The sequence below is a fragment of the Rhodnius prolixus genome, unplaced genomic scaffold (assembly GCF_049639745.1).
Source record: "Rhodnius prolixus isolate KJV_2025 unplaced genomic scaffold, Rpr scaffold_7, whole genome shotgun sequence".
Classification (NCBI taxonomy): domain Eukaryota; kingdom Metazoa; phylum Arthropoda; class Insecta; order Hemiptera; family Reduviidae; genus Rhodnius; species Rhodnius prolixus.
In genome coordinates, this window is record NW_027411582.1 from 39,130,855 (window position 1) to 39,155,612 (window position 24,758).

Here is a 24,758-nt window from a genome sequence, read left to right on the forward strand (position 1 = left end):
TTAAGGCGCGTCAACATCTAAGGTTATTGGCGCCCGGAGCTGTTTTCAGTGCACTGCCGGCCTCCGGACAGTGTTCTCTCGTTACAGACAACACTGTCCATCACCGGACACTGGAGCTGTAAGAAGCTCCTAGGAAGAGAAAATCTAAGGGTCAGCAGCTGGATTCAAACCCGGGACCTCCGCGTGGGAGTCCAATACGCTAACCGCATAGCTAATCCCTTCCCTCAAAGTACTTATTAATAATAATGTAATGGTTATATGTAGCAAATAGAGGAGTAGTGGGGGCACATGCATATGGCGAGAGAGTGGGGACAACGAGGTGCTGGTCAGAAAGGCCTAGGCCAGAGAGACGTGCACATGTCTATTTGTCCCTAGACGCTCTAAAAAGATAAAAGGTTAAGAGAGATAGAAAGAGGAAGTCCCGCACTGGCATCCGGCTTGAGGAGGCGATATCGGCTGCGGTGGGTGAGTTCTGTGTGGTGGTGGAGGACTGGCGAGTGATTTGGACTTTTCGCGTATTTCAGTATTCGTTATTGTAGTTATTAATTAAGTATTGTACTATATTTAGAGTTTGGTCTTTAGTTAGCATTGAATTTATGTTATGTAAATAAAGCGATTAGCCGTATTAGTTATTAAATCTATTTGTTAGTATATATTATTAGTTAAGTAAAAGTACGTAGGTTAGTTAGGCCGCGGTGTGGATGAGTGTGTGTCTGTTTGTCGGTTTGTCGGTTAGGGCAGTGTGTTGGTGAATGATTAACTTGTAAGTTTAAGTATTATTTGGTAACTAATGTAAATAAACCAACTGCTATAGAAGTACTGTTTTATTGAAAGCCCTCGGCTCCGTAACCGCTAGCGTGGTCGGTTACAACTGGTGTCAGGAGTGGGGGCCTAGTGTGGAGCGTATTCTCCCAGTAGGCGCCACTTAAAATTACGTTCGTGCGGTATCTCGCGAACGCGACCTTTTTTACAAAATTTAAGAGTTTTTCTGGGCTCAGAAGTCTAATTGGTAACTCGGGAAATTAGGAAAATTTTTTTTTTTTCTTTCGGTCGGGTTTTTTTGCAATAAAAATCGTGCCTATTGGTCGGACCATAGAGTGTTACATATCGTTGGAATTCTCTTGGCAAGACGAGTTCAGTGGAACTTGAAATATATATAGATATATGTAGAAAAAAAAAATTACCTAAAATAAACAAATTATCGAGATTGAAATTTCTAACGATTAAAGATGGCAAAAGAACTGCAAAATTTAAAAGCAGAACTAGAAGATACTCGGCGAGAATTAGAACAAGCCCGGACATTACTGCAGCGTTCTACTGATGGGGACGCCACATCAAAAATAAAAAGGGACCTTAGCTTACAAAGCATGATTAGGCCTTGGGGAGGTAATGATAATGAAGTACCGGTGGAAGAATTTTTAGGAGATTTAGAGGCGGTGGCACAAAGTGGTGGTTGGTCCGAAGCTGACCTTAAACTCGTGTGCCGTCTCAAACTAACGGGTTCTGCTGCAGCCTCCATTTCAGCTCATCCGGAGCTCCGGGAAGTCACTACTACTTTTGAGATGTATAAAAACGTTCTTAGAGAGCGTTTTGGTGAACGATCTTCTCCTGCACAACGACTATTAGAACTAAATTTAGTAGAACAGCGTCAAGGGGAGAGTGCGCTAGAATTTGCAGACAGAGTGCAAAGATTAGGAGAACGCACGGTGTCACGAGGTCAGCAGGACGGTTCGATTAAATGGGAGAAAGAACAAGTGGATAGTCTAATTCTAGCCGCCTTTATGAAAGGTCTGAGGGGGGAAGCAGCAGCACAGCTGCATTATAACCCACCGAGCAAATTTCAAGAGGCCGTTAATAGAGCTGCAAGAGTAGAATTATATCAGAGTCAAGGGTCTTCCGTTCGTGAAGTTAGGGGCATTAACGAGCAGACAACTCTACAAGTAGCCGCAGCAACGCTACCGCAATGGGAAAAGGGGCGCCAGACTAAGTGCTTTCGATGCAACCAATACGGACATTTTGCACGTGAATGTGTTCAATGGAGGGGAAGAGAAGGCAGGAGAGAAAGAAGCCAAGAACGCAAGCAATGTGGCGAAACACCTCTAGCAGGAGCATCAAAAGGGGGGTTTTGTTTTGTTTGCGGCGACCCAAAACATTTCGCTCGCAATTGTACATTTCGCGCCAAGGAAGCGCGAGCGGGTGGGAAATATTTAAATACCCAAACATCTAACGAGTTTTCCCCAAAAGGGAAGAGCTCGGTGTAAGCCCCACCGCCGAGCACGAGTTAGTTGGGGCCCCCTGCCTAATTCCCCATATTGGCGGATCTAGAGTACCTCTTGGGTTAACGATAACGCTGGAAGTAGAGGGGCAAAAGAGAGAACTACTGCTAGATAGTGGTTCGGAAATCTCTATCCTAAAGAAAGCCATTCCTGGAGTTCATGTGAAACCAGCTAGCGTCCGAGCGACGAGCGTAACTGGCTCATCGGTGCCTGTTCAAGGGGAACAGGAAGTAGAGTGCCAATTAAAGGGGAAAGTTATGCGACATATGTTTCTGATTGCATCCATTGCCTCCAGAGGGGATGGTATATTGGGATGGGATTTAATGGCTAAGGCAGGGGTAGTATTGGACGCAGCAGGAGGTCAGGTCCTTGTGAGAAATAGAGACTTGCACAGCGATGAAAGGCAGTTAGTAAACGCTCTAAATGAGCACCCTACGCACATCGCATCCACTAAGGGAGAAAATGTTCGGGAAGGGTGTCCAAAGAACTACGCTGTCAAAGCAGGGCACCAAGAGACCATCGATCCGTATGTGGAACGAATAATTGAAGGGAAAATTCCCCGCCATACAGAGGGAGACGTGTTAATTGAACCCGAGGAGTTACCTCAGAGTGGGATAAGAGTGGCCAGAAGTCTGGATCGACCGGTAGATAGGAAGGTGTGGGTGAGAGTAGTTAATTTAACGGGGGGAAAAGTCAGGATAAATAAGGGGCAAATTTTAGGTACGTTAAGCAAATGGGAATCGCCAGGTTCTCCGGGAGCTTCACTGGACAAAAGGGTGATGCTAACGGGTACGGAGAAAGATGAAGAACCGGGGAAACGGGATATAAGTAGAGAACTTCTCCAGCGACTCGGGCACTTATCACCGATGGAGCAGGAGAAGGTGAAGGGGGTACTTGAAGAATATAGCTTGCTGTTTGAGGAGCCTGATAGCGAGGGGTGTCGCTTACCAGTTTTCCATCGCATTGAAACCCAAGGCGGACCAGTCACCAAGTCTCCCTATCGGGTCCCCTTTCATCAACGGGGAATTATGGCGGAACATATAAATCAGATGTTGAATAAGGGCGTAATTGCTCCCTCAAGCAGCCCTTGGTCGGCGCCGGTCATCCTAGTCCCGAAGAAAACAACGGATGGGAGCGTGCAATATAGGTTTTGCACGGATTTCCGGGGACTAAATAAGATAACCAAGCCCGATGCTTACCCGTTGCCATTAATCTCAGAAACACTGGAAGCGTTAGGGAATAGTAAGTATTTTACAACCTTGGATCTTGCTTGTGGATACCATCAGATTCCTGTTCGCGCAGAGGACCGGGAAAAAACAGCGTTTTCTACCATTGGGGGGCATTATGAATACCAAAAAATGGCGTTTGGATTGATGAATGCACCTGGGACGTTCCAAAGGTTAATGGATCAATTGCTCGCCCACATGATTGGGGAGGAATGTTTCATTTACCTGGACGATATTATCATCTTCTCGGCTAGTCTGGAGGAGCATTGTTCCCGAATGAGAAAGGTCCTGGAACGCTTGCGGGGTGCCAACTTGAAACTTCGGTTGGAAAAATGTCATTTCGCACAGCCTGAAGTAAAGTATCTGGGGCATTTAGTTACAGCATCCGGCGTAAAGCCTGATCCTGAGAAGGTAGAGGCTATGAGAGGATATAAAATTCCTGGTAATTGTAAAGAGGTTAAGGGATTCCTGGGGCTGGCGGGATACTACCGCCGTTTTATTGCCAGCTTTTCGGACCTAGCGAAGCCCTTGACATCTTTGTTAAGAAAGGGAGTCACGTTTCGGTGGGGAATAGAGCAGCAGAAAGCCTTTGAAGTTCTTCGGGATACGTTATGCTCAGAAATGGTTTTGGTATATCCGGACTTTACAAAGCCCTTCATACTTGCAACAGATGCTTCTAGTGTGGCGTTAGGGGCAGTTTTGGCTCAGAGGCACAATGGCGCAGAAAGACCAATAGCCTATGCAAGTCGCCAGCTAAATAAAGCTGAGCAAAACTATTCAGCTACGGAGAGGGAAGTTCTAGCTGTTGTCTGGGCTACCGCACAATTTAGGTGTTATTTGTTGGGGAGACGGTTTACTCTGGTAACCGATCATGCGGCCCTGCAGTGGATGCTCCGAATCAAAGACCCTTCGGCGCGTTTGACTAAGTGGTCCCTAAGGTTGATGGAGTATGACTATGAAGTCATTCATCGACCAGGAAATAAGCACTTAAATGCAGATGCCCTCAGTCGAGCAGTCGGTAGAATTGAGGCCAAATCCAAATTTCCAAGCGAAAAAAAATTCTTGCAGGAACAGGAACAAGATGAGTGGTGCACCGAGGTTTCGCGTGGTAGTCAGGCGAAAGTGAATAAAGGACCGAATGGGCTATGGTATTGGTCCGCGGGACATACAGATTGTGAAAAGTGGAGAATAATGGTACCGGTATCACTTCGGTCCCATGTCCTTTACATGTGCCACGACACACCCTGGTCAGGCCATCCGGGAGCCGAACGAACAACCGCTCGAACCAAGAAATGGTTTTACTGGCCTGGCCTGGACAAAGATGTAGAGGTGTACGTTAAGGAGTGTCGACTCTGCAATGAACGGAAGACCCCAAATGGGTTAGAAATACCGCTGGGACAGTCGTATGAAGCGGTGGAGGCATTCGAACAAGTGTCCCTAGATGTCGTAGGACCATTCCCAACCAGTAGAAATGGCTTCAAGTATCTCCTGACTTTCATCGACAATTTTACAAGATATGCCGAGGCCGTGCCGATGAGGACGCTGACGGCCGAGGAAATGGCACAGGCATTTGTGAAGGAGATAGTGCTTAGGCATGGCGCTCCGAAGCGGCTGCTCACCGATCGAGGAGCAAATTTTACCTCAGAGTTATTCAAAGCCACCTGCAAACTCCTCTGTATTGACAAGATTCAGACTACAGCCTACCATCCTCAGTGCAATGGGATGATCGAACGATTCCACAGGACAGTGGTGGATCACATATCATTTTTTGTGCGTAGGGATGGTCGGGATTGGGACGCATGGATCCCTTTTGCTCTAATGGCGTACCGATCGACTACACATGCGTCCACGGGCTACAGTCCTCATTTCCTTTTGTATGGCAAGGAATGGCAACTTCCGTTGAGTTGCTCGCTCTCGCTAGCTAGCGTGCCTTCCGGGGTGGAAGAATATGTCCAGGCATTACAGCTGAAATTGACGGAGGCACATCAGGGGGCGCGGGAGGCAGCTATAAAGGCACGTGGGAAATGGACAGCTTCTTACAACCGAGGGAAGAAAGAGCGAGAATTTGCGGTGGGCCAACGCGTGTACAGGCGCGAGTCAACGGTTCCACCCGGGCACGCCCGGAAATTTCGAAGGCCCTGGACCGGTCCGCATACAGTGGTGGCCCGGACTTCTCCGTGGAATTATCAACTATCCCTGAGCAAAGGGGGATTTGCGGTGGTTCATGCCAATCGGCTCAAAGAAGCCTTTGGTAGGGAAGGAGACGAAGACTCTTCTGCAGAAAGTGCAAAAGTATGGGAGCCATTTACGAATGGTGCGGACCATTCGATGACGAGTAGCGAAGAAGACGGGAATGACGGGCCGACCGCAGAACAAATAAGATTTAGAAGCCAGTCCCAAACATACGCTGAAGCTCCTCAGACAACTGGCGACGAGCCACTGGGGGTTGAAGAACTGCAGGACTCCTCGGAGGAGGAGGAGGGTTGTAGGGATAGCACTTGGAGGCCTGATCCTGGGGAGACCACCGCCTGTTCGCCAAGGTTTCGGTCACCTTATGAACTTCGGGGTACAGGAGAATACCCGCGAAGGGGTTCGCCAAATTCGGGGGTCAACACGCGGCCTCGCCGTCGTAGATAAAATCTAACACCCAGGGAGCGCCACCCTCTAATTTTGGTTTAACGCTACCTTAACCGACAACATAGCTTAAGCAACTCTACTTTTGACTTGGGAAAAATAAATCAGTTTCATTTTTTTAGTTTTATCTAAAATAAAACAAGTATTATTATGTTCCTTTTATAATTATAGTAATAAGTTCTATGCTAAATATTTAAATAGGCAATTTCGTAATAAGTAAATCAAGGATAAAGTTATGTAATTGTTATAAAGGAGAATCCATTATTTTTTTGTTATTATCTTATCAGTGAGGAAATTTTCGAAGTTTTCTGGAAAAAATGCTCAATTCGTACGACCCAATCCTACACCACAGCTGTGTCCGGAGGAATTGGAATGGAAGAAAGAATAGATGTTCATCGATACTAATAACAGCTCAGCGGGTAACCTAACTTAGGCCCTCAGCGGTCAGGGAACATCAACACGACTACACAGGAGGTTGGACGTCGGAATGGCACGGAATACCAAAGAAGACCATGCCAAGAACACCCGCAAAATGGTGACGTCCTGGTCAGCGGAGGAAAATTTGCTAAGTGGAACCTAATTGTTCCACTTCTCTGTAAGGGAGGAGTGATGTAATGGTTATATGTAGCAAATAGAGGAGTAGTGGGGGCACATGCATATGGCGAGAGAGTGGGGACAACGAGGTGCTGGTCAGAAAGGCCTAGGCCAGAGAGACGTGCACATGTCTATTTGTCCCTAGACGCTCTAAAAAGATAAAAGGTTAAGAGAGATAGAAAGAGGAAGTCCCGCACTGGCATCCGGCTTGAGGAGGCGATATCGGCTGCGGTGGGTGAGTTCTGTGTGGTGGTGGAGGACTGGCGAGTGATTTGGACTTTTCGCGTATTTCAGTATTCGTTATTGTAGTTATTAATTAAGTATTGTACTATATTTAGAGTTTGGTCTTTAGTTAGCATTGAATTTATGTTATGTAAATAAAGCGATTAGCCGTATTAGTTATTAAATCTATTTGTTAGTATATATTATTAGTTAAGTAAAAGTACGTAGGTTAGTTAGGCCGCGGTGTGGATGAGTGTGTGTCTGTTTGTCGGTTTGTCGGTTAGGGCAGTGTGTTGGTGAATGATTAACTTGTAAGTTTAAGTATTATTTGGTAACTAATGTAAATAAACCAACTGCTATAGAAGTACTGTTTTATTGAAAGCCCTCGGCTCCGTAACCGCTAGCGTGGTCGGTTACAATAATTCTACACACTTAGGGAGTGGATTAACCAGACACTTATAAACTTTCAGATTTTGGGCGTCCCTTTAATTAAAATAATCAAATACTTAGGGGCATTTTTTGACATGATGGGAGGTAAATGGGAGAAATTCTGGGAAATCAGATATTTAGGGATTTGGTTGGATGGGTTGTGGTGTCCAGGATAAGGGAAATGTAATTGTTGAAATTAGAATGAGTAAAGGCTGCTGGGGAAGGAAAATTGAAAAACTCTGGATTCATAAAATGGAAAGCAGGAGGCTAAGAGAGGGAGGGGAGTTGTTTCTGTGGAAAAGCTGCTTTTCCCCCCACCCATGATTGCTTTCTAGGGGAAGTAAAATTGCTTTCAAGTTTTGTCTCACCAGTTGGTGGATTGAGGTGTCAATTTGGCCGGAAACAGTGCGTTCTGGGCCTTTTCTTTATTTCGCCTCTTTTTCTTCCTTTTTCATCACATTTGAATTGATTTCCTTTTCCGTTCACCTTCGCCTCTCTTATTGAGCAATCTGCCCACTCGTCTTCTTCCCCAGAGGGTGTCCTCGTTATCTCCCGGCCGATGGGTCGCTCAAAAGGAAGCGCGAATCCTCAAAACAAGCGACACTTCCGTTGATAAGAAATTAAGGTGAATCACCCCCCGTCCCAACCCCACCGGCTTTACCCCTCCCCTTTCTTTGTAAAACACCCCCACTCTCTCGCCTCCTCAAAATTCTCAAAACAAATTTTGAATGCATAATACATTTTGGGGCCCCGACCCAAGGGTGCACACCTTAACCCTAAATTAAAAAAAAAACTGTCCTCCCCCCATTTTTCTGAATAGAATTATTTGGCAGTCAGAAAGGTCTCGTAATAAATTACCATATTTGATTGGCTAAGTGGAATTTCACAAATTGTAAATAATTAAATAATCTTGCCGCGGTAAAATATTCTGCAAATAAAGTTGGGACAATAATTCATTCTGCCTGCTTTTATAAATGAATTTATTTTTTCAACGTGTAAATTTGATTTTAATAATTATGGCTGATAAATTTAGGTATTTTAAATCATAAATTTACTCATTCCCCTCGAAAGTCCCGCTTATTTTAGTTTTTTTTTCTTGTAAAACGTCACTTCTGGCAGTGGAATTCCCATAGAACTATCTATGCTAGCCACACATTTAACCTATTTTTACAATATATATAAGGCACAGGACCGTACTTTGGTATAAAATGGTACTACGGAAGGAAGTTTAACTATTTTCTACTTCCGGAAATTCCCGTAATCGAATCTTCCAGGAAAATGTATAAACTATCGATCAAACGAGTACAATCAGCATACAATTTTTTTTTTTAGTAAAAATCGTTTGAATTTTCCTTGAGAAAGTACCCCCCAAAAAGAGGTGGAAAATGGACACAGCAAAAGAAAATTTGAACTCGGAAAAATAAATAAACTTTTACAGGTTTTCCGTACAATTCTAAAACATTGCCTAAGCTTACAAAACATAGAATACTTACTAAATATATCGTAGATTTTATTCATTTTATTTCATTTATTTGTTTATAAAAATGTTTTTAAACAGCTGATCAACATTTTGTATTACACATATAAACATCGTGTAACCTCCCTTGTTTAGTCAGCAAGTGTAGATGTTCAAGATGGCAGCGTAATAAGTGAAGTTGATATCTCTACATCAGTTCTTCTCAACCTTTTTTTCTTTGTCGCGGCGGCACACTTTTAACAGTTTTAAAATTTTGGGGCGGTACACTAACCATAATATTAGTTTAATAGTATTTTACTTATCCATTCATAATATACTATGTAAAATAGTTGTATGTTTATTTTCAATATAAAATAAAATAATATTGTACTACAAAAATAACAGAATATGTTTATTTAAAGGATTAATTACAAGTTAACAATAAGAATACTTTTAATGAGAAATTTGAGCTTGATGTTTTTTTTTTTTATAATTTCGTGTTTATTTGGTCTTATAAATGATAATTCTAAATATCGTCTTTTTAAATCCTTTTAAATATCCTTTTAATGAAATTTACACCTGTACCTAAAGGGTACAATAAGTAAATGCGATAAGTGTATAAATAATTAACGTGGCAGACGGTCATCCAGTGATGGCCACCATTAGTCACCCAGTTGGTCACGGGGCCAACGGCGCCTCAGCCGTCTTCGAGGATTGGAGGGTAGCGTAATTGAAGATAAGTTTGCAGCTAAAGGGTTGGGATGAAGTGAGAGTTTTTGGTGGAAATTTTTATATTGGATTTTTTGCAAGTTCGGAGATGAGTGGAATTTGGAGATCTGTATGGATTGTGTGGTTGCTAACATAAAGTGGAGCGTCTACTCTGCGGCGGAGTATTTTGGATTGGAGTGTTTGCAGTTTATTGATGTTGGATTTTTTAGCTGTTCCGTAAAGTTCTGTAGTGAGAGTTTTGAGCGTTTGTCGAGTAGTCTGGCTAGAAGTTGTATCGTCTTCTAAATTTAATATATAATTTTTATTGTATGTATTTCTAAAATTTGGGCGGCACAGTGGTTCGAGAATCACTGCTCTACATCAAACTAACTAATCTACCTTTGACAATCAGTTAAAGTCCGAATCTGATTGGGGATACAATAAATTTGAGTGCTACTATTGGTAAAATAAAACAAATGACCTTTCTGTCCTTTGGATTAATGAATCTGACACCGGAAAAATAAAAAATACTGCAACAGAGAACGGCTTTGTACTTCAAATAAAATATTTGCACACAATCTTTTACAGATTCACTTCTATGAATCTGTAAAAGATTCAGAATGCAATGCAGTTTTTTTAGGCAATCTGATGGACATCAAAATTATGCTCATTCTAAACAGCATTTAGCAGACTGCCTAACTTCTCCATGATGTGCATGAATTGATGAATATATTGGGGTAAACGGACCATGTGCTTGTACAACATCAAAGACAAGTGGGATTATATCATCTATTCATGCTCCCTAAAAGTGAGGGGAAGATATTTCCCCTTTTTTCCTTTTGCTATGCATGAATAGGTGTAGACTTGAAGTAGTAGAATAAAAGAGCGGAAACGAAGGTAATTTTCCGGAAATATTAATTCAGAAAAATTTTGAACTGTGAATGAAAGAAAGCGAGGAACTGGTTCGGGAAAACCAAATCTTGTTTCCTTCTCTTTATAAAAAAGAAAAAAGAAAAACAATTTCCCCTTTTCAAGTTTTATTATTAATGGAGGAGGAAAAAAAAAGAAAAGAGAAAACTCTGTGGAAAAGGATGATAAACGTTTGTGCAATAGAATGACGTCAGAGAGAAAGAGGAGCTTTTGCGAAATAGACTTGGAGCTTTATAAAAAAACATGCAGTTCTCATTTAAATAGTTAAAGCTTTATATTTTTATTGCTTTACTCTCCTCTGTATGGCCATACTGAGTGTGAGAACTATGCGTAATATTCGGCATGCAGCATGCTGCTATATTAAAGTCATATTGCATGTGTTTATTAAAGACTATGAGCGATGCTAACTCATTATTATACCATTATATGCTGTTTTATTATTACTTTTTGGGGATGATTTTTATTACCATCATCAATTACGTCTTGAAGACTATTTTCATCAACTTTACTAGATTCTTGAAGTTTTAAATTGATCTAATTTTTGTATTATTTTTACTTTCTCTTATCTCTCTTGAGAGGGAAGTATCGCAATCGTGTGGAATTTTGTTTTTCGTATTTACATTGTAAGTGATTTCTCTGTTACGATTTTGTTTTTCAATTTAAAGCATTTCCGGGAGGGAAATTGATTTCTAGACATTTCACGCTGAAGAAATTTCCATTTATTTACAACATCCTGTTGGCTACAAGTAAATTTGATTGGTTATAATACATTACCGAAGTACTGAATGAGGGCCCATCGAACTTGTGGACATAATGAGACAGGTAACTCCAGGGCACCGATTGTTGGATTTGGTTCATCTTGAAACACCCATACAGTCGACTGCTGTTCAGTTTCCGGCTCATACGCATATATCCATGATTCGTTACACCTGTTACAATCTTATACACGTCTTTTGAAGCACCGCCATTGTATTTCTTAAGCATTGGTTTGCACTCATCGATACGAGCATCTTTTTGAAATTTTGTCAGATTATGTGGGATCTAGGAGAACAGACCTTTTTCACTCGCTAAATGATCATGCAATATTTTATATATGCTGGTGGAACTAATGCCTAAGATTGCCTCAATCTCACAGTATGTCACATGACGATCTTGCATTATTTAGTTTTTGCACAGCATCAATATTTTCTGACACAACAACTGATTTTCGACGACCTTCGCGACTTTCGTCGGTGAGCGAACGACGACCACGATTGAATTCATTATACCAGCGTTTCACAGTAACAAAGGATGGGGCTTTATCGCCAAAAGTGGAAGTAAGTTGATCGATGCACTCCTGTCTTGATAATCCACATCGAAAGTCGTAATAAATCATTGCACGAAAATTTTCACGAGTTAATTCCATTTTTTCGCTGAGACACAATTTTCAAGTGACTGTAAACAACACAAATCACGCTCAAATAACAAAACGTTCTGAAGAAGGTTACGGTCATAAATGTCGAAACTTTTAAGTGAAAACGTCAGATAGTACCTGTCAACACTCAGTGTTGCCTAGGCTCAAAATATAAGTAGTGCCCCTCGTACAGGATGCGTACGAGTAGATGGAAAAGTCAGATTTTCAGTTAATGAAATCTTTCACTTAATTTTTATAATATTAACAAGAATTCCAAATTTTTAGAAAAAAATAAAATGCCATTTCCTGTTTTTTATTTCAACTTTTTCACGATTTTCTAAGAAAAAAGAAAAACAATCGAACTGAACTGAATTGAGAAAAAGACTTGGAACGTTTTTCTTCCAAATTAATGTTAGAATGTTTTACAGCCACAGCGAATAAGGGCCGCTCTCTACAGTGCCATCTTTGGGCAATTTCACTACTTTACCACCCACACACACATTTAAATTTATAGCCACATTTCCAGAGTTTTGGTGGAAAAATTTTTGCAGAAAAAAACAGGAAGTTGTTTTTATCTACTTCCGCTTGATCTTCCAAAAACAGTCTTTCCAGACTTCGTTTTCTTGAATAAACACCTCTCTGGGTTTTTCAGTTTTCTCCAGTGAAAAATCCAGTTCTATCTATTCGTAGAAACAAACACTACTCTGCATTCCGTGTTAATTGGAAATTCAAGTGCCTTTAGGAAAATGGAAAATTTCCAGCTATCAAATTGACATTGGTTAAAATCAATGCGACTATGACGTGAATGCAGGTAAATATAACTTCAAGCTGTGACACTCCACAACGCTATATTTACTTTCCCTTGCTAATTTAACAGCTGATATTTATAGAATGGGTTCTGAATTATTAAAACATCTGGATCAATTATCGTACAAGTTAACCACACAACTTTCGATTACCTTATTTAGTTTTTTAAAAAAACTTTTCTAATAACTTGTACGAAGAAGAAAAACTATTGGCCACAAAAATATTTTGTTCAGTAAAGTGTAACTTCCGCTCAACACGTCTTCACCAAATTTGGCATTTTAGTTGTAAATTTAGTTCCGGAAAATTACGTGCACTATGGTTACGCGATTACCCTTTAGAGCGAGCTTAACGCTACCTCTCTTCCAGAACTACCTTGAGAACGATTTTCTAAAGAGACAATGGTTGAATATTATAAACAGATTTGATAAATGCAATGATCATGCCAAATTTAGGACCATTTTTAAGATAATCTCAATATACGGAAGTTCTCAAGCAAGCACCTCACGGTATTAATGTTGATTAATTATAATCGATATTTTCATCCGTTTTGGACGTGTGGAAGGGCGACCCGGGCGGTCATCATCTCCGACGTCTTCTCGGCCATCTTGGAAACGCTTGAACCACTCAAAAACTTGCGCATGTGATAAAACATTCATCGCCATAAACCTTTTTTTAATAAAAGATAAGTTTCAGTAGCGGTTTTACCCAGTTTCTTGTGAAATTTCACGACAATTCGTTACTCTACTACTTGTGTAGTATCATGTTTTCGGCAAACTAACATCTCTTACACAAACGACAGTTCCGGTCAGACAGATTTCTCTACAAACACGAGAGAGACGTTGCAATCGAAAGAGAAAGCCTTTACGCTGCACAGCTGTCGGATATTTAGGATTTGGCGCATGCATAGTTCTTCTGTAGCAGCATCAGTCTCGTTATTTAATAGCCACACCTCGCATACAGGTGGTAGGACAGTACAATGAACAGTAATGGCACATTAGAGCAGGTAAACCTTCACTCGGAAGTGCCCTTAATTACATTATTCTGGAAAAATATTTAAAATGAAGGTTATAGAACTTCTTCATCTTGTTTGGCTTTCCCTTGAAGGGACTCATTGGCCTCCACTTCACTGTTCTCTGTCCTGGGCCATCTGTCTTCATCACAATCCCTCAGGACTTCTTTCACGCCGTCCAGACACAGTAACCGGGGGTCTTCCTCTCTTTTCGTACTGCTTCCTGGATCAACGGTGAAAATAGCTTCTTGGGTATCCTGTCTTTTACCATTCTTTGTAAATGACCCAGCCGTTCCACGATTTATCACACCTACCAAGTTCTGCTTCCAATAAAGATTCCTTTATTTGTATTTCCGGTGAAAAAAAACTCAAAACAGACTCAAATATGAGCGCGTTCATCACTTCCTTTTGTAGGGAATAAATTAGAATGTTAATTAGATTGGCTGTGGTGCAGTTTTTTTCATGATATTTTTATTCAGCCATTAAAATATGATTTATAATGTGGTTTTAAAAAGATAAGGTTATACAGGGGAAGTGATGGGTTTTGTGGCGCGTGCATGTACACGTTGCCACACTATATCTTGGAAGGGCAAACTTTACAAATTATATTACTGTTTTGGGTCCACAGGGAGGAACAGTGTTGTGGGGCTACTAACACATGGCAGATTGGTGTCACTGTAGTTGTTCGAGGTGATAGCCAATAACACTCGCAGGCCTCTTCCCTCCCTCCCCAGCCTGCTAATAGACCGGAAGTATTGGTTAGATAGGCAACCCAAACAAACTTAACCTGACTTACTCGGCACTAACACTAGCATTGGCTGGCGCATAACTCACGGCGCACAACCCCTAACTAGACGGCTTATGGTCCAAAACTAGCCTCGCTCTCGAAATTTCCCTTCCTTCTAAATAACCTGTATTCAATGTAACCTCCACACAGCTGGCTAGGTTTTGTAATATGGTTACCTTTCTAATATGGAAGTTACAACTAACCTATCTAAGTTTCGCTCGCTACTTCACCATGGCCCTAATAATTTCCCACTTCCTTCTAAAACACACGCACAAAATATATTGATTTAACTTTGTTCTGATTTTAACTTAAATGATAAAAGTTTGTATTGAAAATTTTGGAATGGTTCCAGGTAATTTCAGTTATCTCTTTGCAGCATCTTTGAAGATCAATGATTAAAACTTGGGTGGGAGAAATGCACCGTTTAAGCTGCTAAAGTCCACTTTTCCGAACGCAGCGGATCTCAAAACGGAAATAGAAGATCTGCCATACTTCCTTCTGACTTTCAGACATTGACGCACCTCAAATTAAACAAAAATTATTTTTTCAGAATACTGAAGAAGCTGCCTCATTCTCAAGAAATTCTTTCACATGTTGTAGTATCTCCCCATACCTGATTCTACGCAACTCTGGTATTCCGTTATACATAAATGGTGACGCATCTAATACATGTTTCCCCTTTATTCTGACTTTACCAACTTCCTGGATGCAATATCATTCTGATTTGCTTTCATTTCTCATCTCTCCTGTGCCGCCTTGATATCTTTCTTTTGTAGGATAATGGTATTGCAGATCATATCTTCCCTCGCTTCATATATCGTAGTAATGCATCAGATCAGCTCCATTCTTTGCAATTCAACAGCATATCAACCTATTCTTTACCTGGGTGTATCTTTATTAAAGAAAACGTTTAGTCGATATAATATTTTATCGCATTATAACCATTATCCGCATTGTTACCAATATATTTTCATCTACAAGGTGTGCCAATTTCAAAATAAGATATCAACTCTGGTAAAAAATTCCAAATTAAAAAAACTGTGCACGATGGCAACTCTACCTCTTATTAGGGTAAGGAAAATGAGTCTGTAAGGAACAATTCGTGAGGACATTACGAACTGTCTTTTTTGTGTGTTTCTTTTCTTTTAAAGAGGGTCAACATCTGAGGCTGATGGCGCCCGGAGCTTTTTTTCAGTGCACTGCCGTCCTGTAGGCAACACTGTCCATCACTGGACAATGAGCAGTAAGAAGCTCCTTAAGAAAGGAAAAATTTGAAAAGCCAGTAGCTGATTCGAACCCAAGATCTCCGCGAGGGAATCCAGGAACCTCTGAACGGATTCCTTCTCTTTTTAGGGGATAATATTTATACTCCTGTCTTTTCAATTTTTTTCTTTCATCTTCTTTGTTAACCCTGGCAACATGTTTGTTACGTTGGACCTAAAATAGACAAACCACCCACACATGGCGGCCTTGCTACAATATCCTATACAGTCAGATAGACAACATCTTCCCATTCCGCGAACCTAGTTTTCCAGAGTGTTATTGGCGTAAGGGGAAAAATTTCCACCTCAGGCAGGATACAGTTTGTGCATGTGTGGGGTAGACACTGCTCCATACAAAGCACCGGAACACCTATATATAACCGGCGACAGGTTTCCCACGCCCCCTTACTCCGCCGAAGGCTTGCCGCAGGCAACTGGAAGAGACGTTACCCCTCCTCCTATTGTGTACAAATGTTTGACGCGGTTATCTAACAATGCTCTCCATTTTAAAGAGACGAACTTGCAATGTAAATTTTAGATTTGCGTGTTGGTGAAATAACATCTCTGACAATCATCCAAGCAAACCCTATTTTTGGGGCTGGAGGGTTTACTATTTTTTGTTTTGTTCTTTTCACGGTAGAGTGCGAGCTTGTTTTGTAAGGAAGAGGGCCACAGCGAGAGAGATTACCCTCGGGTTATCCCAAAATATCCACCTTTACTTCACAATAGAGTTAGAATTCCCTAAATCCCTCCAGAATTTTAGCAGGACATTGTCTCTCTCACTTACTCACCCTCACCACAAACTCTCTATTTAAAAAAAAATAAAATAAAGCGCTCACAGGAATCCTTCAACCAAAGCATCCGTTCATTTCAGTCAAATCTCTTATGGCCATAGAATGGACCTTATCACAGGCGAAAAAAAGCCTGTATTTTCTTGGAGGCATGGAAAACTTGCTTACTGGCTCGTAATGGAACAAGGATCTCAATTCCATTACTGCTGGAAGGGTTCCCTTAATAGGGAGCCGAGGTGCCACGGTAGCCGACCGGGTTAAGAGGCGAGACCTGCAAAGCTAATATGCATTGTGGTACTGGGTTCGATTCCCGGACTTGGCCTTGGATTTTATTTAATGGTTAAATGAGAAATAGTAAAGTATGTTTGCTAGTCGCCTCCGTCCACGACACCTAGTAAATGGTAGTAGGACGTTAAGCCCCGCCTGAAAAAATAGGTGATTACTTTACTTATTGGGAGCCGATTCTGTTATGGTAATGAGGTTACCAATTCTAATTCTTGAGGTTGCTACTTTTTGTCTTGTAAGCTCTAAAAGAATCAGTTTATTTAAGCGTAATCCAGTGGCGTAGTGATCCCATTCTCCTACATCCTTTAAGAAGCCATAACTAAGTAAATCACTTATTGTACTTTGTTAAGCATGTTCAAACTTGATTCTTCCTGCAAAACGCTTTGGTGAAAATCTATCATTTTTTTTTCTGAAATAGATAAACCTTAAAACTGGTACTGTTTCGGGCGAATATTTGAACTCGATTCTTTGAAACGTTTGCAAAGCTTAGTATTGATAGAAAGTAAAAATCAAATATATTGCACTGACTTCCGGAAAAGCTATTTGTGGCCGAGTTGGTAATTAATTTTTCCCCCCACAGAATGATGAAAATTTAATCTATTTGAAAGATATTTTTGTATTTTACAGCAATCTGGGCGCACGGAGACGTAATTTTTAATTTTTAGAATTTCCTTTCATAAAAAATACCCCCAAACCTAGATTTCTCTTCAAATTTATGTTTTCCCTCGTTTTGCCAAAATGTTCATCCCTCTCTTGCAAGCCCCAGTTAAAGGGTCCGCCTGACTTTTTACACTATTCCAGCGCCAATCTTCTTTTTTTTTTTGCATTCCATTAGCACATTGTGCTCGGCTTACAGCCCGCAATTATTGCATTCCGGCAGAGCTCCTAGTCTACTCCACCCCAAACCCATTTCGTAGACTCTGTTATCAAACTCTGGGAATTTTCATTTCCATATTCTCTTAACCCCTATTAAACTGAATCCAGTCTCATATAACCGTCTACTAACACATACACACTCACAGACTCCAGAATATAACATATTCACACACAAGTAGCAACATTGCGAACTATATCGTGCATTAACTGAAACCTTTTAATGCCGTACGTCCGTCCATTCCTTGTGATAAATTATTCATTTCCGTTAGTTGTATGAATTATTAAAAAGTTTCTAGTTTCTCTTACTACACTGGTACCTGTTCGATTCTCAATATCGATATCGGGATTTCACCGGAAATACACGTAGTGATAAAAAATGATAGAATCCCAGGAAGTCCAATCCTTTTATTTCGTAAGGAGTGCCACATTGGGACCGAACCGTAACCTGCCAGCCCCAACTCCTCATCCGTTAGTAATATTTCTTTATATTCTTTAAAAAATCGCCTAGAACAATGTACGGTGCAATATTTTTTCTATTTTGAGTAAAATATTTTACTTTTTGAAAAATAGAAGAAAAAATGTGGCTGCGTCATGGACACGGCCGTGTGTTGTACGTGAATACGTTTACGCAACGGGTTATATTTTTTATATAAAATATTTTTATTTATGTATTTAGGATGAAATCAAGGAAACAAATCGACGATCGAACACAAACTATGCCTATACAGTCTGTTGTCGATGTAGAAGCGATTTCATCATCCACTTGCACAATTTCAACCGGCCCCAGCTGCAGATGTACTGTGACACCGTCGTCGTTGATCCGCTCGGCCGCATTCATTCTTTTACGTTCCCGACGGCACAGCTTGACTCGGTCATATGGTGTTTTATTATTACCATTCGATTGTTCTTGAGAAGCTCTTTCCAACCATACACGATCTCTGTATTTGGTTTTGGCTTTACGACGCGCAGAGGCCGACATTATATATTTTTGATAATATTTTTGGATTCTAACACTTTATTATATTCGCTGTCACTATTTTACACTAATGTTTTATGTACAATCGATAGATTGTGACGACAGCTGACGATTAAAACTTGAACGAACATCGTAGCTTCTCCGAGTCAAAAGTTATACTAATTGCAAATCTTGATACGCAGCAAAATGATCTCAAAATGGCGGCGCTTCCCCCTCCACCGCACGCGATGCGTCACAGTCCTCGCTTATTGTAATGAATTCTTTGATCCTTTAGCTATCCAGTGGTCTAATTTAATTTTGGATGCAGACGATAGATTCGAAACTATAATGCCAAACTGTATCCCCCGATTTTGTTATCATTAGGTTTTCTGGATTGCCTCCATATGATAGTAAATTTAAAGACGTACGAGGGTCGTTTGAAAAGTCCGTGCAAAAATAAAAACTACTTAATTTTTTGGGGTAAACCTTTTTTATTTTTTTCAACATAGTCTCCTTTTAGGCTTATACACTTCGTCCAACGCTGCTCTAGTTTGTTGATCCCTTCCGAATAATAGGATTTGTCCACGTCTGAAAAATAGCCATTCGTTTCTGCAATCACCTCCTCGTTTGAATAAAATCTTTTTCCCGCCAGCCATTTCTTCATATTAGGAAACAAATAGTAGTCCGAGGGAGCCAAATCTGGAGAATAGTGGGGATGTGAAACGAGTTGGAACCCTATTTCCATTAATTTTGCGACCACAACTGCTGAGGTGTGAGCTGGTGCGTTGTCGTGATGGAAAAGGACTTTTTTGTGGGCCAATCGTGGGCGTTTTTCTTGCAGCTCGGTTTTCAAACGGTCCAATAACGATGAATAATATGCACCTGTAATAGTTTTACCCTTTTCCAGATAGTCGATGAGGATTATTCCTTGCGAATCCCAAAAGACAGTCGCCATAATCTTTCCGGCCGAAGGAACGGTCTTCGCCTTTTTTGGCGCAGATTCCCCCTTGGTAACCCATTGTTTAGATTGTTCTTTGGTCTCAGGAGTGTAGTGATGTATCCATGTTTCATCCACAGTGACGAAACGACGCTTAAAGTCCTGCGGATTCTTCTGGAACAGCTGCAAACCGTCCTTGCAACACTTCACACGATTTCGTTTTTGGTCAAGCGTGAGCAATCGCGGCACCCATCTTGCGGATAGCTTTGTCATGTCCAAATGTTGATGCAAAATATTATGTACCCGTTCATTCGAGATGCCCACAGCACTAGCAATCTCACGCACCTTCACTCTTCTGTCATCCATCACCATATCATGGATTTTATCAATGATTTCTGGAGTAGTAACCTCAACAGGGCGTCCAGAACGTTCAGCGTCACTTGTGCCCATATGGCCACTCCGAAAATTTTGAAACCACTTATAAACTGTTCTAATCGAAGGTGCAGAGTCACCATAATGTTTATCAAGCTTCTCTTTAGTCTCCTGAGGCGTTTTGCCTTTCATAATGTAGTGTTTAATCAACACACGAAATTCTTTTTCGTCCATTTTTTGAAAATCACTCGACTTCCTCGATTCAAACGAACGCCAAACACAAAGAAATAGACCGATCTGGCTGAAACTTGGTGTGTGTTCTTCCAAGAGATGCTACTAACTAAACATAACCTCGATACGCGCCAGTGGTGCTATCTCTCTGACTTTGCACGGACTTTTCAAACGACCCTCGTATTCACGTCAAAAGAATTCAGAATTTCTTGGTCGCAATTGATTTTTTTTTTTTTTTTTTTTTTTTTTTGGCGCATCAACAGCTGAGGTCATTAGCGCCCGGAGCTTTTTCCAGTGCACTGCCGGCCTCGGACAGTGTTCTCTCGTTACAGACAACACTGTCCATCACCGGACAGTGAGCTGTAAGAAGCTCCTAGGAAGAGAAAATCTAAGGGTCAGCTGCTGGATTCGAACCCGGGACCTCCGCGTGGGAGTCCAGTATGCTAACCTCATAGCTAATCCCTTCCTGCTGGTTTTAAAGAACACTATTACAAAAAAAAAAATTGAGAGTTCATTTTTTGTTAATACAACACTACTACTATTAAAACTGAGCTGTCACAATTTGCAGACATGTTTAATAGACGACTTAGCAATTGGGGAATCGATAGTTTGGCACGCGAATAGACCAGCTACTGACTGGTACTACAGACTAATGGTAGGCAAAAAAACAAAATAGTAATTTTATTACAGATAAATGTGTTAGCAATCAATTTTGAACTATAATTTTAGGATAATAGAGAGCTTTTTTATTAGTGTTAATGCAATTCCTTGTAAAAAAAAAAAAGCGTTTGCATTTACATATTTAAGCTGGGCGCGTGTGACAGAACACAGTACAGTGCAGGTTTTTTTTTAAGTAACTAACAAAATTTAATGTAAATGGTGCATTTTGGTGACGTGTTCTCCCAAAATGCGCCATTTACATTCTTTTGTGTCATGCAACATATGCAGCGACATATGCGCTGATTTTAGTGTAATCTATAGTTGTGGCAAATCATCCATTGTTGCATTTTAAGGAGTCGTCTTTTTTTCTATTATTTGTAACTATAAATATTCTCAATTATTTTTATAAAACTTGTGGCGGGCACCCTCATTTCCGCAATCTACGTAAAGAATTTGATAATTGTGTGCGAAAAAAATTGCTAAAAACAACAAACTTTTCTTCAGTGAAATAGCACTTCCGCTCTACCAATTTCCGTAGAATTTAGAATTTAGCTCACAGATTTATAGTTCTTGTTACTTATTTTGGTACTATCTTAACTGTCTCCACTAACTTGATTCCATTTTTCCGCCGGAACAGAACCAATCTGCCCAATACCTTCCCATTCCTAGTAGTAGTTAAGCTAATATTTTACTATTGGTTGCACTGCATCATTTCCACAATGGCGTCACGCCACTGGGTCTGTTTACAATAGAGATGTTGTAAAGATTAATGTGTTTCTAAAGACTCTAGTGGCTTATCAAAGTTGGGAGAACAATCAGAACTAGGCAATGTAAATCCCAGAACTTTACTTAGAAGACGAACTCTGTATGTGCTCACTTTTTTTGCTGTTCACAACTGAACAAAGCCGAAGACACAAATTGGACTTGCTAAGGTTTGAAAAGGACTCCAGATTGAAATCCCTTTTCCCTTTCCTTCTCCATGGCTAGTTCCTCCCATTCAACGTTAGACAAACTCCACTCCAGTTTGTTTACCTTTACTTCGGTACACTTCCATTTGTCCAGTTAGGGAATATTCCCATGGGATACCTTTTCCTATTTTCTACCTACTGTGTTCTCTCTGGCCAGAGTTTCTATTTAGCTAAGAGGTAAATAGCTAAGTTTATGATTAATGGGTAAGTTTACTGAAACCTCATCTGTACTGTGGGGATTCTTACTGAATGGGCTTGGCTCTCCTGTTGTCACTTAGAAGTCGCTCCTTTTTAAGACCATTTAAGAGGCCTATCCGAGCTTGCCTATTTATATGGATAATTAACTACCCTCTAAATCTTGATAATATGCCTGCTAGTGTGATTGTGCAGAAACGTGAAGAGGAAGTAAAATTGATGAATCAAGCTCGCTAAATGGAGTGTGAATCTGAAAAATGTTCAGAGCGAAGTAAAACAAAAGATGCTTCGGCATCTAAAATAAGCAATTACTCCAGCATTATTAGGTGCTTGTTGTCGGTGCGATTTGCTACCAATTTTGGGGAACAAGAACAATTTGCCAAACACAATCTTGGAACAAATTTAAAATTTCTAATCGAGGAATAATGTATTTACTTAAATTGTTGATATTTTCAAAGCGACATGTAAAGGTATCTGTAGTCAGTCTCTTGACGTCGAAGTAGAGGACGATTATCGGTTGGTTGGAGTAGCGGGTGAAAATCGTGTGTGTTAGAGGTGGCGATTTCTATTAATGGACTCCTTCTTGTTATGACCGACATGTAAAGGTATCTGTAGTCAGTCTCTTGACGTCGAAGTAGAGGACGATTATCGGTTGGGTGGAAATCGTGTTAGAGGTGGCGATTTCTATAAATGGACTCCTTGTTATGGCCAAGCATAATGAATCATTGCCAATGATCAAAAACGCACACCTACGATCTTTCCTTAATACTTGATTTCTTATTGTCTGTTACAGATTTGAGTTGTCCATGCAATCATCATACATTGCACGGCGTAGCAGGTACACCATGAACATGAACAGCATTGGATAATGGAAAGCATGGAGGCAGGCGACGTTCTCAAAGGCCTCCGGGGTGGTCATATGGTTACTAGCAGCTCTACCAGCAGTACGACAGTGTTGCCAAGTTTGGTCGCCCAAATCGATTTCAACGGTACAAATGTAACGATGCAAGATTTTGAAGATGTAGACCAAAGTTGGGCCGTCATTCTGTCTACGTTGATCAAAGGAACCATCATGGGAGCGATCATTATTGCCGCCATATTTGGCAATCTGTTGGTGATCGTGTCTGTGATGAGGCACAGGAAGTTGAGGATAATCACTAATTATTTCGTCGTATCGCTCGCTTTTGCCGACATGTTGGTCGCGCTGGCTGTGATGACGTTCAACGCAAGTGTACAGCTCACTGGCAGGTAATAATGATGCTTCTTACCTCACACGTTCATTACTTATTCTTGGCTCAATATTTACTCGTTTATCGCTTCAGTCCCACCGTAGTAAAGCTTTCATTTTCTTCTTTCATTTTCAGATGGATGTTCGGACCATTCATGTGCGACGCATGGAACTCGTTAGACGTTTATTTTTCTACAGCTTCAATATTACATTTGTGTTGTATCAGTGTGGACAGATATTATGCTATAGTGAAGCCGTTAAGGTATCCAATCAACATGACTAAACAGGTGGTTGCCATCATGCTGTTATCCACATGGATCGCCCCGGCCGTTATATCGTTCGTGCCAATCCTATGCGGCTGGTATACCACAAACGAAAACCAAGAATTCAGAAACGAACATCCTGACATATGTCATTTCAAGGTAAGGTGATTTAGCTGGATTTAGCTTTTTTTATTTTTGTTTTACAAGCAGTAAGGAAATTGTTAGGTATTTTCCAATCTGGGAGTCGCTAAGTTTGGTCCCTACGAGATTGGAGTGGAGTAATCCCATCTTGGTGCTTGAGCTCCTCGGAGGATACCTTAAGGAATATTGACGACTACTTTAAAAAGAGGCTTTTGGATTTCAGGGACTTTTAAAGGGAAGATCGGGTGTAGGGGCTAAAATCCTAGAATGGATCAAGTCCAGCACAGTGGTCAATGCTCTCAAATGTAAGATCAGCTTTTCCTTTAGATTTTCTCACTAAAAGTCACAGGATTTTCTCTTTCTGCGATCCACATGGAAAAGTTCTCTTGTTTTTATTGTGCGAAAAAAATGGTTAAAACCGACAAAGTTCATTCATTGGATAAAAATCAAGAGGCTCACGTCAGAGTTGAATGAATAGAGGAAAACTTAAATTACCTCTCCCCCAGAACTGCCTTAAGAAGCGAATTTCCTCGGAAAATCAATTCAAATAAAATTTATAAATCTAAGTGAGAAGCAATGGCATGCAAAGTGTAGAGAAATCTTAGATTCGGTGGTGAGAAATCCCCCCCCCCAAATCCTATAAATCGATTTAGCAAAATTCCACTTCCGGTTGTTTTTGTCTTATTTTTACTCAGGGGCCCCAAAACTGTTATTTCCGGTGAAAATTTAGGAACCTGTACGACGACAATGCGGCTCTTAACAGTAGGGTAAGAAGATGAAAGAATCAATAAAATTGTAAGCTCAATAATTTTCAGCAACTCTTTTTATGGTCCATCAGAAACAGAAATTAAATTTAAGAAAACACAGTAATTGGTTCAATTTAACGGAAGTATAGCGGTTTGCGGTTTAATAAATGGAAGGTTATATAATACGTTTGAAATTCGTAGAGATTTTATGAAAAGTACCAAAAAAACATTTTGATGCTTCACCACGGCTTGTTAGATCTCTGAATATGATAACAAGTGTGGCAGCCTGCTTGTTATTCTCATATTGTTGTTATAGTGGTATCCCAGCTGTCATTTAGGGGAACCTCAGGGTTGTTATCCCTAATCTGACCATTGAA

General features: G+C 40.6%; 1 protein-coding gene across 1 annotated transcript in view; it reads left to right on the forward strand.

The window, feature by feature from the left end:
• Positions 1–24,758, forward strand: part of Octbeta2R (Octopamine beta2 receptor) — a 275,176-nt gene that overhangs the window by 202,500 nt on the left and 47,918 nt on the right. Inside the window, exons 3-4 of the mRNA XM_074115316.1 lie at positions 22,797–23,251; positions 23,368–23,653. Coding sequence (XP_073971417.1) covers positions 22,872–23,251; positions 23,368–23,653 — 666 coding nt within the window. The 5' untranslated portion in view covers positions 22,797–22,871. The remainder of the gene's footprint in view (positions 1–22,796; positions 23,252–23,367; positions 23,654–24,758) is intronic.